Source organism: Rhinatrema bivittatum, chromosome 8 (assembly GCF_901001135.1).
Source record: "Rhinatrema bivittatum chromosome 8, aRhiBiv1.1, whole genome shotgun sequence".
Taxonomy (NCBI): domain Eukaryota; kingdom Metazoa; phylum Chordata; class Amphibia; order Gymnophiona; family Rhinatrematidae; genus Rhinatrema; species Rhinatrema bivittatum.
This window is the reverse complement of record NC_042622.1, coordinates 48,389,257-48,405,558: the sequence shown is the minus strand read 5'-3', so window position 1 is coordinate 48,405,558 and position 16,302 is coordinate 48,389,257. Positions and strand designations below refer to the sequence as shown.

Below are 16,302 nucleotides of genomic sequence, written 5' to 3'. Positions count from 1 at the left end.
TTAGGAGGGGGGATATGTAAGGTGCCAGTGTAAGCTGATCTGGTGTGTCTGGTGGGGGTTTGGAAGTATAGAGAGTTGTTTAGCCAATGCATATTTGGGTTGTGAAGAGTTTTGTGAATTATTATGAGAGTCTTAAATAGGATTCTGAAGGAGATAGGGAGCCAATGGAGGTCTTTTAGGATGGGGGGTGATATGATCGAATTTGCGGGTGTTGGTGAGAATTCTAGCCATGCCATTTTGAAGCATTTGAAGGGGTTTGAGGGAAGAGGCAGGGAGGCCTAGTAGGAGGGAGTTACAGTAATTGAATTTGGAGAAGATTACTGCTTGGAGGACAGTGCGGTAGTCATTGAGGTGAAGGAGGGATTGGAGTTTTTTGAGAACATGTAGTTTGTAATAACAATCTTTCATAGTGGCGCTAATACATTTTTTTGAGGTTAAAATTGCAGTCAAGTATGACGCCAAGGTCTCTTACCTGATGTAATATGTGGGGAGATGGGGAATTGGGGATGGGATCAGTGAGAGGATTGGTAGTTTGGTTGTGAGAAATGAGAAAGAGTTCCGTTTTAGAGGTATTGAGGGCAAGGTTTAAATTTGATGGGAGATGATTAATTGAAGATAGACAGTTTTCCCAGATTTGGAGGGATTTGGGGATAGATTCAGTGATGGGAATGAGAATTTGGACGTCGTCCGCGTATATGAAATGGGTGAGACCAAGATCAGACAGGAGTCAGCAGAGTGGCAACATGTAGATATTGAAGAGGGTGGAGGATAAGGAAGATCCTTGTAAGACACCACGGGTTAATTTGATGGGATTAGATTCGTAGTTTCCTAGTTTCACTTTGTAGAATCTGTTGTCTAGTTAAGATTTGAACCAATTGAGGGCAGAGCCAGAGAAGCCAATTTCAGTTAGTCTGCATAATAGAATTTTTTGGCTAATGGTGTCGAAGGCTGAGGAAATGTCGAGTAAGGCTAGAATGTAGGATTGGCTGTTGTCAAGACCTTTGATGATGGTGTCAAAGAGGGAGAGGAGCAGGGTTTTGGTGCTAAAGTATTTACGGAACCCAAATTGTGAGGGAAAAAGAATGTTATGTTTCTCGAGGTGTTCAGAGAGTTAGGTGTTGACAACCTTCTGTAGGAGTTTTGCTAGGAAAGGGAGATTGGAAATAGGTCTGAAGTTGGCAGGTTCGGAGGGATTTAGGCTGGGTTTTTTAAAAATAGATTTGACTATAGCGTATTTCAAAGTGTCAGGGACAATTCCTTGATTGAGGGAGGAGTTAATGATGTCAGCTATGGGTTTGGCTAGGATGTTGGAGTTCAATTTAAGGGAGTTGGAAGGAATGGGATCAGCTGGGTGGGCTGCAGGTTTTATTTTCTTTATGAGGGATTCAGTTTCAGAAGCAGAGATGGTATCGAAGGAGTTGATGATTGTATGGGGATTTATAGGGGGTTTGTATTGGGGTTGGGGGGAAGATTCATCATGAGGTTAGTGATTTTGTCATTGAAGTATTTGGCAAGAATTTTGCATTTAATTTTGGATTCAGAGTCAGATATGGGGGATGGGGAAGATTTAGTGATCTCAGATACATATGAGAAGAGAACTTTGGCATTATATTGAAAGTTATGTATTTTAAGGGCGTAGAAATCACATTTGGTTTTCAGTATAGTATTTCTATAGTTGTGAAGGGTGAATTTGTAGGTGGCAACTAAGGATGGTGAGGGATGTTTCTGCCATTTCTTTTCAGTGTTCCTTAGGTTGCGTTCGAGGTTTTTGAGTTCAGGGGTGTACCAGGGTTTTTTTGTTTTGGTGGTCAGGATTTATTTGTTTGGATATGAGAGGGCAGATTTTGTTGGCGATGTTAGTGTTGATATTGGTCCATGTGGAAAGGGCATTGTCAAGGTTTGAGCTGTCTAGTTCAATTAGGGCAGATGTAAATGAGGCAATGAGTCTTCTTTGTTGCATGGGTTTCTGTATTGAATGAAGGTGTTGTGAATAGGGGGAGAGGTGGGGTTTTTGTTTATGGAGAGAGTTGAATTTATTATAGAGTGGTCGGTCCAGGGAACCATGGTGCAGTTGGGGGGTTCAGGTAGGTGGATGAGGGAGTTTACGAAGATTAAGTCAAGAGTGTGTCCAGCTTTGTGAGTCGGACTGTCGATAATTTGTTTGAAGCCCATGGCATCCAGAGAAGTTAGGAAGGCTTCGCAATTGGGGGAAGGAGGGATAGTCAACGTGTAGATAAAAATCGCCGAGAATAATGGTGGGGGAGTCAATGTCAATGTTATTAGCGATGAATTCGATGAGGGGGGAGCGTGTATTCAGGGAATAAATGTCCCACTGAATATACTTGCTTAGAGTTATCCAGCTACATGTATCCGGATAACTTTAAAACCTAACCAGTTAGATTTTGAAATTATCCAGCCTTGTGTGGCCAGATATCGTGCTAGCGCTGTCATTAACAAAAAGCAAAAAATAAATAAATAAGCCAGTGAATCATTCCCTCCTTCCCTCCCAAAATACCATATCAAGGACCAGTCGGGCCGTGCCCATCTCACCCCAAATGCTTAAAAATGTCCCCCAAGGCACCTGCCCCGGTGTTTTTCTTTTTTGACAACTCTTTAACAGTTTTTTCGCCATGCTGCCCCCTCCCACCTATGACCCCGCAATGATTTAAAGATCATGGCATACCCCCCTTCCTTCAATCTTCCTGATTCCCCACCTCCCGATACTTCTAGCTATTTTCTGTGAGTAAGGGACAGGCCCTGCTCCTGGCACCTCCGTGCGGCTCTATCTTATATTAAGTTTACGTTTCCAGCACTGCCTCTAGCTCAGAAGCAGGTCTAAAATTATTCGTCTATTCTAGTTAGATATACCCAACATTTGGCTAGGTTAGCCAGATAAATTAACCACTCCCCAGAAAGCTCTCTTTTCTTCCAGATAAATTATAGCTACTTATCCGGCTATAATTTAGCCAGATAAATGGCTGAATATGCCACATTTGCCACTTATCATCATCATGGCTTTTGAATATCGACATCCTTACTTTCCTGGGTAAATGAAAATGGGAAGCTCTTTGAAGCAGGTACGTTAAACCCATGCAAATTGTCTTATAGAGCATTAGATAACACGGATGAAGCTATACAAATAATATATATTGCACATCACTAGGGCTTGAAATAAAAAGGCTGATGAGCGTGATTAGATGCTTGTTTTGTGGTTCCCCTCCTAGTCTTCATGCATTCCTCCTGCAGTCAATAATGGATTCTTTGCAGGTTAGGATACCTTTGCTTTTGCTAATATATTGTTAGGGACCTTAGTTTTCTGCTTTTATTGCATTTTTTCCTGGGAATTATAACAAATAAAAATGGGAGAAAATCAGTGGAAAAAAACAAGTCATTTTTTTCCTACTGATATTTCTCCCATGTTTGTTCATTATACTAAACCCTGATAAATTCCCGAGAAAAACAAAATAAAAACTGACAATGAAGGTCCCTGCATAGAGTGAAGTGTGGATCATGGGCCTTTCAGTTTTATCATTGCAGACCCTTTGCTAGACCGCATGTTATCTAAGGATGATGTCATGGATGTTCTGGAGCACCTCGATCCCGTCTTCAGATTCCGCACCGCAGGAGGAAAGAATGTGATGCGTCTTGGATCCCAGGCACTCATTCAGCCAGCTAAACCTGAGATTCATCATTCAATATCTCAAACTCCAGTAGAAGTCTAGGAATATGGATTGATTCCCATCTCTCTTTTAAACCTCAGATTTAATCTGTTGTCAAATCAGTTGGGGTTTTTTTAAGCTTCAAGTTGTTGCCGGTTGAAAACATTTATTATGCTCTCATTCAGATAATTGTGCAAGCTATCATTTTGCCTGTCAGTGATTACTGCAATAGTCTTTACCTTGGTCTACCACACACTACTTTACACCCTTTATAATTATTGGGAAATGCAGCCGCTCGTTTAATATCAGACATAAAGGGTCACCAACATAAAGCTCCTACGCTTATAAGATTAAAATGGCTTCTGATTGAGCAGCGAATTGCCTACAAAGTGGGCATAACCATATTTAAACTGTTAAACTCAGATACATGTCCTTGGGCTAATGCTGTGTTGAAAGTGTACCATCCGTCTCGTCAACTGCTCTCATCCCAGCGGGGGATGCTTGACGTGCCTCTATTTAGATCTGCTCGTCTGTCATCTACAAGAGAGTTGGCGTTTTCTGTGGCAGCGCCTTCCCTGCGGAACTCTCTGCCTGTCAGTCTAAGACTGAATCTCTGTCGTAAATCATTTACAACTGCATTTAAGGTTTTTCTTATGCAGCAGGCTTTTGGGTAAAGTTTGATTGATTGATCCTATGCTCAGCTCACTCTCAAGTCTATGATTTTAATATCAAAAGCAGTAGCATGTCTCTAGAGCAGAGTATGTAGCTTTGGATACAGTCTGTCTATTTTAGTTAAGAATGTTTTTGTATCAATGTATTTTATGACTGTTTTATTGTACATCGCTTCGGCCATCAGCGTGAAGCAATTAATACATTTTATTAAATGAAAATGAAAAACAATTAAAAAATGAAAAGGTCAATAGTCCTTAAATTACGGAGACTCTCCTTTAAGAGGGAAGAAATTTTCCAACTGTTCGATTTGGGTCGGAGGCCATGGGTACTTCTCCCCAAGTTTCTAAGTGGATTATGTGCCTACTTTTGCTTTGAAACTTGCCAGGGGTACAAAGTACCCGCAGACATTTGTACCTACTTTTCTGTTTTGCGGGAACTTTATTTCATGGAAAAATAAGGTACGCAGAGTTGAAAATGCAATCTGAGCAAAACGCCTTCTCTTAATGTGGATAAAAAGTGCACAAGCAGGCAGGCAGTCTTCATATGACCAGTTCGTGCACATCAACACCTTTGAAAATTGTTCTGACTTAGCTCTGGCTGTGGACATGGCTGATTCAGGACCATATGTAGCAAATCAATCTTGGGAGTTAGGTTCATGATTTTGACCTTTGTGTTGGCTGGCAGGTGGCTGCCTGTGTGAACTTTTGTTGCCAGACTAGGCAAACTTTCAAGAGATGATTTGTAAAATCAGCTAAGGTACACGGAGAATATCCGTACACTTACATTTTTCAAACAAGAAGACTTAAGTCTACGATGATATAATTTAAGCCAATAGCCAGCTGGACAAAACGTGCCCACTGACAGGAGGAGGCATCATGTGGAAAACATCTTTGAACAAAAATGTGGGTGGCTATTTTGTCCCTAACCCTGTGCAACTGAGCTTGTTCCAACGTAGTCAAGAACAAGATGCAGCAGGAATCCAAAACAGAGCTGTATTTGGTATGCAGGGGTTTTCATCTTGCTACAGCCTGAGTCAGGGAGCAACAAGTAGCATCTCCTCAGTGAAGGGTCAGTAAGAACAGGAACCAGACAGAAAGTCATTAACACGGAATATTTCACCCTCTTAAACACAACAGTGCCATCCAGTGGCCCCACAACAGACTGCATCTTCAATATAGTGGGCTTTGAACTTAGGGCTGTTGTACATCTCAATACTATTTCCTTTTTGCGTTTCTTAATGTATACTCACACAACGGTCCCTGGACACTTTGGCCCCCAGCTGCACTTGAGATACTCAGCCTTTATGTAGCTCTCGGTCCCCTCTTGCTGAGTACACGTGATATTCTTCTGCACGACATACACACAGTAATTCCTGCAAGAGGGAACAAAAGCAGAGCATGATGACGCAAACCCTGGAACTGCGGCAGTTCTATGTTAGGAGGCAACAAACAGGGACTTTCAGAAACCAGCATCTGCGAGTTAATCGGGCTTTTTTTGTGTTGTAAGAGAGGAGTAAAGGGATAAATGTCCTTAAGATTTTCTGGTAACTCCTAAACATGAAGTGTTTATTAACAAAATGCTTACTCAGCATCCCACAGCACCTCCCCCTAAGTCTGTGCTTGTGTCAGACAAAGAGAGCGAGATCTCCTTAGTATGTGCTAGTGTCAGACACAGAAAGCCGGTACTGCCTCGGTCTTTTCATTGACGAGATTGTAATTCTCTGCAAGCAATCAATCTCTTGTAGCCAAATGTAAAGAAACTGCTTGCCGCCAAGATGATGAGATTTGCTGTGCTAGCCTCTAATATTCAGAGCAGTTAGTATCAAAGGGCCCAAATAGATATATTTGTTGTGTGCATATGTGTGTGGGGAGGATGCAGAACTAGATTAAAAAATGATATGATAAGAATTATTCTATTAAAGTGTAAGACTTCACTGAAGTATGTGAAGCATTAAAATGGACAAAGAGTATTATTCTTGCTTACCAGGGAAGCTGACTAGGTATAGAGAGGTATTGCTCAGAAATGTTTTATTTTCTTTTAATACTGGGTTATAAGTAATACAGCAAATCAAATTAGGAATGACTGGTTAGTGAAACGGAGGCTCTCTCTGATGCAGGTGGGCAATAGACTCATTACCCTGTGCTTTCTTTGGCAGGCCCATCTGTAGGCCAGTGTGAATGGTGTGACTGCACCAGGCCACATGGCTGGAAGGGCACCGTGGAGGTCACAGCTGCAGGGCTGAAAGACAGCCGCACAGCGTGGGCCAGTAGCCAAAAATGAACTGGCTCGTGCAGAGCTGGTATGAAAAAGAGCAGTGGCAGGGAAGAGCCGGCTTCTGCACGGAGCTGGCAGGAGAGGAGGGGTCACAAAAGTTGGCTCCTGTGTAGGGCTCCAGGAGAAGTGCATAAAAGAGCCAGCAACCACAGGACTGATGATCAGAAGAAGAGGTAGATAGGGGAGGGAGAAAAAGGGAGGGTATAAAAGGGAGGGTATAAAAGGGAGGGTATAAAAGGGGATAATCTGGGGTGCCCTCCCCTCTATATATACAGTATATATATATGTAAAAAGCCATGCATTTTATTACAGCTCAGGCCTTGCTCCAGCCTAAAGATGCCTCTCTTCTTTGGTAGAGAGATGATGGGAAGGAAAACAAATCTATTCTGGGAAAAGAGAGCTAAGGGTTGGTTAATGAAAGCTAATCTCACTTTCTCCAAGACTTGTTGCCACATTGCAACAGGCCCTGTTACTAGCAACTCTTTGGGAGAAGCCCTCTGCTTCCTGGTGAATAGAAACATTGGTTGGAGGACTCTGGTCCTGACAAAGGTCTGTTAATAAAAGAAGACCTTCAGGCCTCCGAGGTCTGCAAATAAACTGCATGTGGATCTGGAAGAGTTAATGACAACCATGTGCATTCAGCGTACATTAGACTGGGGCTAGGAATGCTTTGAGTTGGGCCCACTGAGCTCTGGTGCAGGCAGCATTTGCTACTGAAAGAGAGGCTCCCTGCCTTGAGGAGGGGCAGATGCACTGCACAAGTGGCGATACTGGGAGTGGGATGTAAGAGACAGAATTGCTTACGGAGCACCTGGAACTGCAATGTTCCGATGTAAACCAAAGATGTGAGAAGCCATCGCGTGCAGCACCATTTTACCCATAAGGCAAATGGGGTCCAAAGCCTTATACGGGCCCAGCTTGATCCACCCCCCCCCCCCCAAAAAAAAGAAAGAATAAAATGGTTAAAAAAATAAAAAAAAGAAGAGAAGGTAAAATAAGATAGCTAACTAACATGCCCTATTATCTTCTTTAGGTCTTAGCAAGGATTGGCTGAGTCCATGGTTCATAAATTGTACAACAACGTCAAAATGAATAGTACAACAGGTATAATTAAACACCTCACAGGTTTTGTTAGCCAAATATATGTAGGCCCCTTACTTCGAGGGTCTGTATTATAGAACAGACTCTACTATGGTACAGGGTCACCTTGCTTTAATTTTAATTTTTAGATTGTAAGTCTTATATTAAATATCCTTTTTGTTGGAGTTTTTTCTTTTTTATATTAAAACCAGTCATAAATAGTCTCGCAATCTCCAAAGGTACAAAAGGGGACACTAATACTCATCTACTCCATTCCTGGTAGTTCACCCGACACAGCTGTGTTTCGGACATCAACGTCCTGCTTCAGGGGGTATCCTTCAGTATCTCCTTAAGAAAGCGTTGTCTCGGAGCCTTCTTCAATTTGTTGGCTTATATCTTCTTTTTATTTCCACGCCAGCCCCATTCCACGCCAGCCCCAATGGGGCTGGCGTGGAAATAAAAAGAAGATATAAGCCAACAAATTGAAGAAGGCTTCGAGACAACGCTTTCTTAAGGAGATACTGAAGGATACCCCCTGAAGCAGGACGTTGATGTCCGAAACACAGCTGTGTCGGGTGAACTACCAGGAATGGAGTAGATGAGTATTAGTGTCCCCTTTTGTACCTTTGGAGATTGCGAGACTATTTATGACTGGTTTTAATATAAAAAAGAAAAAACTCCAACAAAAAGGATATTTAATATAAGACTTACAATCTAAAAATTAAAATTAAAGCAAGGTGACCCTGTACCATAGTAGAGTCTGTTCTATAATACAGACCCTCGAAGTAAGGGGCCTACATATATTTGGCTAACAAAACCTGTGAGGTGTTTAATTATACCTGTTGTACTATTCATTTTGACGTTGTTGTTAGACATTACGGTACACTGGAATACGGTGGTTTTTTGGGTGAATAGGTTGTGATTGATATCATAAATTGTACAAACATTGTATAGGGTGAGGAGTCGGGAGGGGCCCATCATACGGGCCGATTCAGTAAAATCCGCGGGAGAGTGGGCGAACGCCCGCTCTCCCGGCGCGCGCACAGGCCACTCACCTGTGCGCACGATGCAGTATTTAAATTAGGTCCGGTGGTAGAAACGGGCAAAAGGAGGCGCTAGGGACACTAGCGCGTCCCTAGCGCCTCCTTTTGGACCAGAGCGGCAGCTGTCAGCGGGTTTGATGCTTAATTTTGCCGGCGTCAGTTCTTGAGCCCACTGAGCTACGGGCTCGGAAACCGGATGCCAGCAAACGTAAGCGTCCGGTTTTCGACCCGACAGCCGCCAGCCGACTTCAATGTTTTTTTGGGGTTTTTTTTACTTTTTTTACCCTTCGGGACCTCCAACTTAATATCGCCATGATATTAAGTCAGAAGGTGCCCGAAGAAATTAGCGCCTACCTTTGGGTAGGCGCTAATTTCTGAAAGTAAAATGTGCAGCTTGGCTGCACATTTTACTTTCTGTATCCCGCGTGCATACCTAATAGCGCCCTCAACATGCATTTGCATGTTGAGGGCGCTATTAGGTTCAGCGGGTTGGATGCGCGTTTTCCGCCCCTTACTGAATAAGGGGTAAGGGAAAACGCGCTTCCAATGACAGGTTAACAGAGCGCACTGTACTGTATCGGCCTGATAGTGAGATTTCCACAGGGCCTCACAGAGGCTTAAAACTGCCCTGATTATGGGCATGTTGATTGATCCCTCAGCAAACTCAGCACACCAAATGAGCTATGCAATAAAGCTTAGCGTGCACAGCAAGGCCATTCCACACATGCTAAAAATAGTGAGCTATGCAATAAAGCCTTCACATGCAGGTTAAATAGGACTCAAACACAGTGTCTCCATGCAAATAAATGAAGGAGCACCACATGCAACTAAGACTTTAACATGTACATGGTAAATAGGATAGTGTGCGCCACTCACATGCTGTTTACTGAGCACTCAAATAAGGCCAAAAAAATGTAACACCTGCCTTAGACCAGATGTTAAATTTTTACTGTGCGTACTTTTCCAAATAATGCTCAAGGTGGCCTATAGCATTATTACTAATTCAGGCACAATTAGTCACTTCCCAAAACAGCTTACAATCAAACAGGCCAATGCAATATTAGCGCGTAAAAAAAACATGCGTCCAAACTGGGCGCACATTTTTTGAACACGCGCACATCCACCTGTCCTGGGCACTTGATGCAAGAGGCAAATGAGCCGCCGTGCTAAAAGAGACATGTGATGGATAATTTGTGCATCCCTAGCTCTCTGCATTAGGTTCCCAGGAGAAGTGGCGGTGCGACTAGAACAGCCTGGCCAGAGCTCCCTCCCCACCACTCCCCCTATGACAAACCACAGAAAGCTGGATTTTTTTTGTTTTGTTTTGTTAAGCACTCGAGTGGGACATAATTCTGCTTTCTGTGGTTCCTCCTATTTAGTATCACTAGGCTACCAATAGGAGGAATCACAGAAAGCAGGATGTTTTGGTTTTCTTTTGTCAGCCCTTGAGTGCCGCATGCTTTAACGCCTGCTCCCGGGCAGGCATTAAATTTGCAGCCTTAAAAATGAGCACCGTGGCCGCGCAGCGATTGTTTGCATTGGGGGTACTAGCTAATAGCCTCATCAACATGACTTTACATGTGATGAGCGCTATTAGCTACACGCTGCTTTGGATGCACGTTTTGGATGCGCTAATCCGTAATCCATATACGCTACTAAAGTTGCTTGAAAAAAGGTGAACACACACATACTATTCAATACACGAATAAGGTTATTTGTTATTTGGTTAAATATTATTGTTACTTTCTATGTTCCTTGTAATAATGTTCAATGGTTGATTGTTATTGTTCAATGTTCTATGTAAAAAAAACCCCGGTCTAACCTCCCAGACCAGGGCAACCTTCTCGTTACATGTAAACCGGATTGATTTGTATTGCATACAGGAATTCCGGTATATAAAAATTAAAAATAAATAAATAAATAAAATCCGCTTATTGCATGAGTGGTTTTGGACACGCGTCCAAAACGCGCATCCAAGCACCTGTAAAGCCGTGTGGTCAGCCTGTAAGTGGGTACCTGAGACAACAGAAGATACAATGGCTTGCCTAAGGTATATCAGTGGGCGACGTGGTTTTCAGCCCATTCCTCTAACCACTAGGCCACTCCTTCTGCTTATAAACTCCAAACAGGTCTATGAAGGACGAAGAAATGAAAAAGCAATGTAGCAGGCATGTGGTAGCTATCATGCAAGCTAATTTAACCGCAAGTTTTTGTAAACTGGTCACCATGTTTCCATTACAGAGAGCTTTTTAATACTAAACGTAAGTCAGTGGCCAGGACTGAATAAAATAACTGATGTATTCACTGGTCAAACCAATTATGTGGCTTCCCACTCTCTGAGGGATTTTTGTTACTTATAAACGAAGACGGACAGATTCGTAATTTTAATCAGATACAGATGGGCAGAAAGAAAAACAGAGAGGCAAAAAGACTTGCCCAGGATCATACAGAGTCAGTGGCAGTAAATGCCCTACAAATCCAAGATTAAATTAGATTAGATTCAGAACCCAGGATTCCCAGTCCAGTGTGTTAACCAACTGACAAGGAGGATACGATACAGACTTTTAAATTCCTGAAAAGGTATTAGTGATGCACAAGAAACAAACCTTTCCCAATGGAAAGGAAGCTGTAGAATTAGAGGTCATGATATGAAACTCCAAGGAGGTAGATCCAGGAACAGCGTGAATAAATATTTCTTTACGGAAAGGGTGGTGAATGCATGGAATGCCCTCCCAGAAAAGCGGGTAAAGACAGGGATGTTAAGGGAATTCAAAATGGTGTGGGGTAAACAGAGAGGATCCCTACAGGCTAGAGGATAGAAGTGAAGAAATGGAATTAACTTTAGGTGTAACATCAATGCATGGGGATAACCTGCACGGAGTGGCAGTTACTACCCTTAACAGAAGGCATGGGGGCACTTGCACGGAGTGGCAGTTACTGCCCTTAACAGCAGGCATGGGGGCACTTGCACGGAGTGGCAGCTACTGCCCTTAACAGAAGGCATGGGGGCACTTGCACGGAGTGGCAGCTACTGCCCTTAACAGAAGGCATGGGGGCACTTGCACGGAGTGGCAGTTACTGCCCTTAACAGAAGGCATGTGGGCACTTGCACGGAGTGGCAGTTACTGCCCTTAACAGAAGGCATGGGGGCACTTGCACGGAGTGGCAGTTACTGCCCTTAACAGCAGGCATGGGGGCACTTGCACGGAGTGGCAGTTACTACCCTTAACAGAAGGCATGGGGGCACTTGCACGGAGTGGCAGCTACTGCCCTTAACAGAAGGCATGGGGGCACTTGCACGGAGTGGCAGCTACTGCCCTTAACAGAAGGCATGGGGGCACTTGCACGGAGTGGCAGTTACTGCCCTTAACAGAAGGCATGTGGGCACTTGCACGGAGTGGCAGTTACTGCCCTTAACAGAAGGCATGGGGGCACTTGCACGGAGTGGCAGTTACTGCCCTTAACAGAAGGCATGGGGGCACCTGCACGGAGTGGCAGTTACTACCCTTAACAGAAGGCATGGGGGCACCTGCACGGAGTGGCAGTTACTGCCCTTAACAGAAGGCATGGGAGCACTTGCACGGAGTGGCTGTTACTGCCCTTAACAGAAGGCATGGGGGCACTTGCACGGAATGGCAGTTACTGCCCTTAACAGAAGGCTTGGGGGTAACTTGCACGGAGTGGCAGTTACTACCCTTAACAGAAGGCATGGAGGCACTTGCACGGAGTGGCAGTTACTACCCTTAACAGAAGGCATGGGGGCACTTGCACGGAATGGCAGTTACTGCCCTTAACAGAAGGCTTGGGGGTAACTTGCACGGAGTGGCAGTTACTACCCTTAACAGAAGGCATGGAGGCACTTGCACGGAGTGGCAGTTACTACCCTTAACAGAAGGCATGGAGGCACTTGCACGGAATGGCAGTTACTGCCCTTAACAGAAGGCACGGGAGCACTTGCACGGAGTGGCTGTTACTGCCCTTAACAGAAGGCATGGGGGCATTTGCATGGAATGGCAGTTACTGCCCTTAACAGAAGGCTTGGGGGTAACCTGCACGGAGTGGCAGTTACTACCCTTAACAGAAGGCATGGAGGCACTTGCACGGAGTGGCAGTTATTACCCTTAACAGAAGGCATGGAGGCACTTGCACAGAATGGCAGTTACTGCCCTTAACAGAAGGCATGGGGGCACTTGCACGGAGTGGCAGTTACTACCCTTAACAGAAGGCATGGGGGCACTTGCACGGAGTGGCAGTTACTACCCTTAACAGAAGGCATGGGGGCACTTGCACGGAGTGGCAGTTACTGCCCTTAACAGAAGGCATGGGGGCCCTTGCATGGAGTGGCAGTTACTACCCTTAACAGAAGGCATGGGGGCACTTGCATGGAGTGGCAGTTACTGCCCTTAACAGAAGGCATGGGGGCACTTGCATGGAGTGGCAGTTACTACCCTTAACAGAAGGCATGGGGGCACTTGCATGGAGTGGCAGTTACTACCCTTAATAACTTGCTGGGCAGACAGGATGGACCATTTGGATCTTTATCTGCTCTCATTTACTATGTCACTATATATCACTAAAGCCAAAGTAAAGGAAAACAGCCTCCAAATAGTGCATTGCAAGGATACCGAGTCTAATCAAATTAAGTGCTGAAGAAAGAAAATACAGGATTTTAAAGCCATTTTATGGGCAAATTGAGAAGGTACAGGACAGCCCAGTATGGACCAAAACCATGAAGAAGGTGCGATGGAGACCCGGGATCTGTACAAAGACCCCAGAGTGAAACAGATGGGCTAAAAAAGAGAGGTCTGTATGCAGGAGAGAGCTGAGGAGAAGCAGGAAAAAATGCAGACGGCACTGTGGGAAAAGACACAGGCGTAAAGACCAAGAAAAGAGTGGCGAGGAGGAATGTGCAGGCGATGGGCAGAAGAGATTTGTGATCAATAAAATGCATGCACCAGAGTGGCTAGGGCTTTAATCACTGAATGACATTTTGAACACAAAAAAATAATTTTGTCGATTAGAGAAAGTCAAGACAAAAATAGCCCACACACGTGCAGTTTTTGTTTCAAATTCGTGTCTGTTCAAACGCGAGCCAAACCTTTTTACCAGTTCCTGCTGGTTGCCTAATTTGGTTTAATGAGGACTGAGCTCCCTCGGCTGAGAGTGAGGGACAGAAAAGAAGAAGTGAGGAGCGCAAGAGAGAGGGTCTTCAGTCAGACAGCTTGACGTTTCCCTCCTAAAATTTGAACTCTAATCCAGAAGCCAAATTCTGCTGCTCTAGTGGGAGAGGGGCAGGAGGTTGCTAGAGCCGCTGGCATGGTCTGGGTTTGGAAAAGCAGAATCAGTGTGCACCCGACTCTCTCCAGGACGGAGGTCTGGGTGAAGGGTCACAGCCAGGCACAGTGCCCCATGTTTTGTACTGGCACGGCGAAAGTGGGCAACCTATTGACACAGTCTTAAGAGGCAAGTAAGGAGCTGGCAGAGCAGCTGAGGGGCAATGAATACTCAGGTAGGATGAAAAGCAAGCAGTGGCAGAAAGAAACAGATTACAAAATCCCTCAAGCTTGAACCTGTGAAATCCTGATAGAAATAACCCAGGTCAAGGTAAAGATGACTTATAACGTTAAGAAAAGAGAAACAGTACAACCGTTGAAGTACAAAACCAAATGTCTGGCTAATTCCTAGAAACTAATTTCCAGGCTTGGTTCTTCCACTGGATTTAAGTCACTTTGGGGTGGATGTGCCAAGCTGAGATCTGACCCGTTTTGTCCCTAGGTCTCAGTATGCCAAACTACAATGGCATAATAATAATAATAATAATTATTATTAATAATAATAATAATAATTCATTCAGCGGCAATGGTTAGAGGCATGAGGGGGCAGGGTGGGAGTGAATGTTTGATCCAGAGGTGCAAGGCACAGTGGGGGCCCTATGCTTGCTTAAAAGCCACCATATAAAAAAAAATCATTTCCATGACGAAAATTAGTTTTCATAGGAAGACAAATACGTTATCTTTGAAAAGGTAGTTTTATAAGAAATATATTCTTTAAAACATTGAGCCATGATCACTGGAATTCACCATATTCACCGCAAACTCTTTTATTCTATTAGGATCCGCTCGTAATTGCCAGAAAAACATTTTCATCCCCAAAAAGGGAAGATCTAAAAACGAAATGGTATAGTTAGAAAAACAATTAGTCATTAAAATAGGTGGCTGGAGGTAAGGACTGGGGGAGGTTTCAAACGACCCCCACCTTTGCTTCCTGCCCTCCCCCTTCCATGGGTATCCACGGATCCGCTGGTCATACTTTATAACAGATGTTTCTTTTATTAAATGATAATAAATCAAAGATGTGCCCGGCGCAGTTTAGAGTCAGTATTCTTTATAATCAGAGAATTCACAAAGTTAAATTATTCTCAATTACCCTGTCTTTGATCAGTGGGGAAAAGAGAATGCTGCTTATTAAATCGTAATAATAATAATAATAAAGATCGAGATACAATTCTGTAATGTAAAAGCGACCTCTGTTTCTTAATCAGTCTTTGCAGCCTTGGAGCGGGCCTAATGCTCACAAGTTTCAGACTTTGGGCTAATTCACACCCTACTCCAGTATCAGGCGCAGGTATTTCGTCTTTTTTTGGAAACCTTGACGCCACCTCGACTGCCGCAGGCCACTCAGCTTGGTTCTCCAAATCCTGCCCCCCTGTCAGCTTTCTGTAAGCAGACTCGGCGCATCATAGAAATCCTGACCCGAATCGGCAACTTTTTCACTGCTCTGCCGCAAGACTCTGCCCCTGCCCCCCTCCCAGGGAAACCCCGAACGGTCGGGGGGGCCGCTCCGACGCCTTCCCCAGCGCCGCAGCTCAAGCGCTTCCCCGGCTTCCTGCTTTCCAAACGCACCTCGGCAGCCGAACCCCGCGAAGACATGAATGAATGAAGTCAAAGGCTTACTTGTGCTTGGCCATGGGCTTCCCCGGGCTGAGCTGGGGGCTGGATCCCGAGGTGTAGAGGCTGTACTTGTTACTGTGAGTCACGGGTGGGTAACGGTAATAAGTCCCCTTGGCATCAACCAGGGAAGCCAACGTCCCGATCCAGGACAGCAGCGGCACCAGCAGAGATTTCTTGAAGGATCCACTTGTCCTGACCATGATCTTCTTCTTTTTTTTTTTTTTTATTTCCCCCACCCCCCTTCCCTTGGCCCTCTTTCCCAAATAAAGAAATAAAAAAAAAACCCCCCAAAACTTAACGAGGGGAAAAAAGAGAAATGTTTAGTTCCTTAAACAGCTGAGGAAAAAAAAAATATATTAGGACTGCTCTGTAAAAAGTTGAAAAAGCAAAGGAAGGAAAAACTGCAAGAGAAGAAGGCGAACAAATGCGTTTTGCCTTTCATGCAAGCGTGTGGTTTAAAGTAAACAAGCAAAAAAAAAAAAAAAAAATTCAAATCGTGCAGGAGTAAAAGAAAAAAAAAAAACAAAACCACCGCCCAAACTCTAAAACCGGAGCGGTCTGACTTGTTGTAAGCGTGCAGCAGCTCGGGGGCTCGGGGCGCTGGGCTCGGGCTCGCGATTCCTC

At 44.3% G+C, this 16,302-nt stretch overlaps 1 protein-coding gene across 1 annotated transcript in view; it reads right to left on the bottom strand.

Moving 5' to 3' along the window:
* EMILIN3 (elastin microfibril interfacer 3) overlaps window positions 1-15,893 on the bottom strand; it is a 38,508-nt gene extending 22,615 nt beyond the window's left edge. Inside the window, exons 1-2 of the mRNA XM_029613133.1 lie at window positions 15,682-15,893; window positions 5,581-5,703 (exon numbers count right to left, since the gene is read on the bottom strand). Coding sequence (XP_029468993.1) covers window positions 5,581-5,703; window positions 15,682-15,878 — 320 coding nt within the window. The 5' untranslated portion in view covers window positions 15,879-15,893. The remainder of the gene's footprint in view (window positions 1-5,580; window positions 5,704-15,681) is intronic.
* Between the last annotated feature and the right edge of the window lie 409 nt (window positions 15,894-16,302).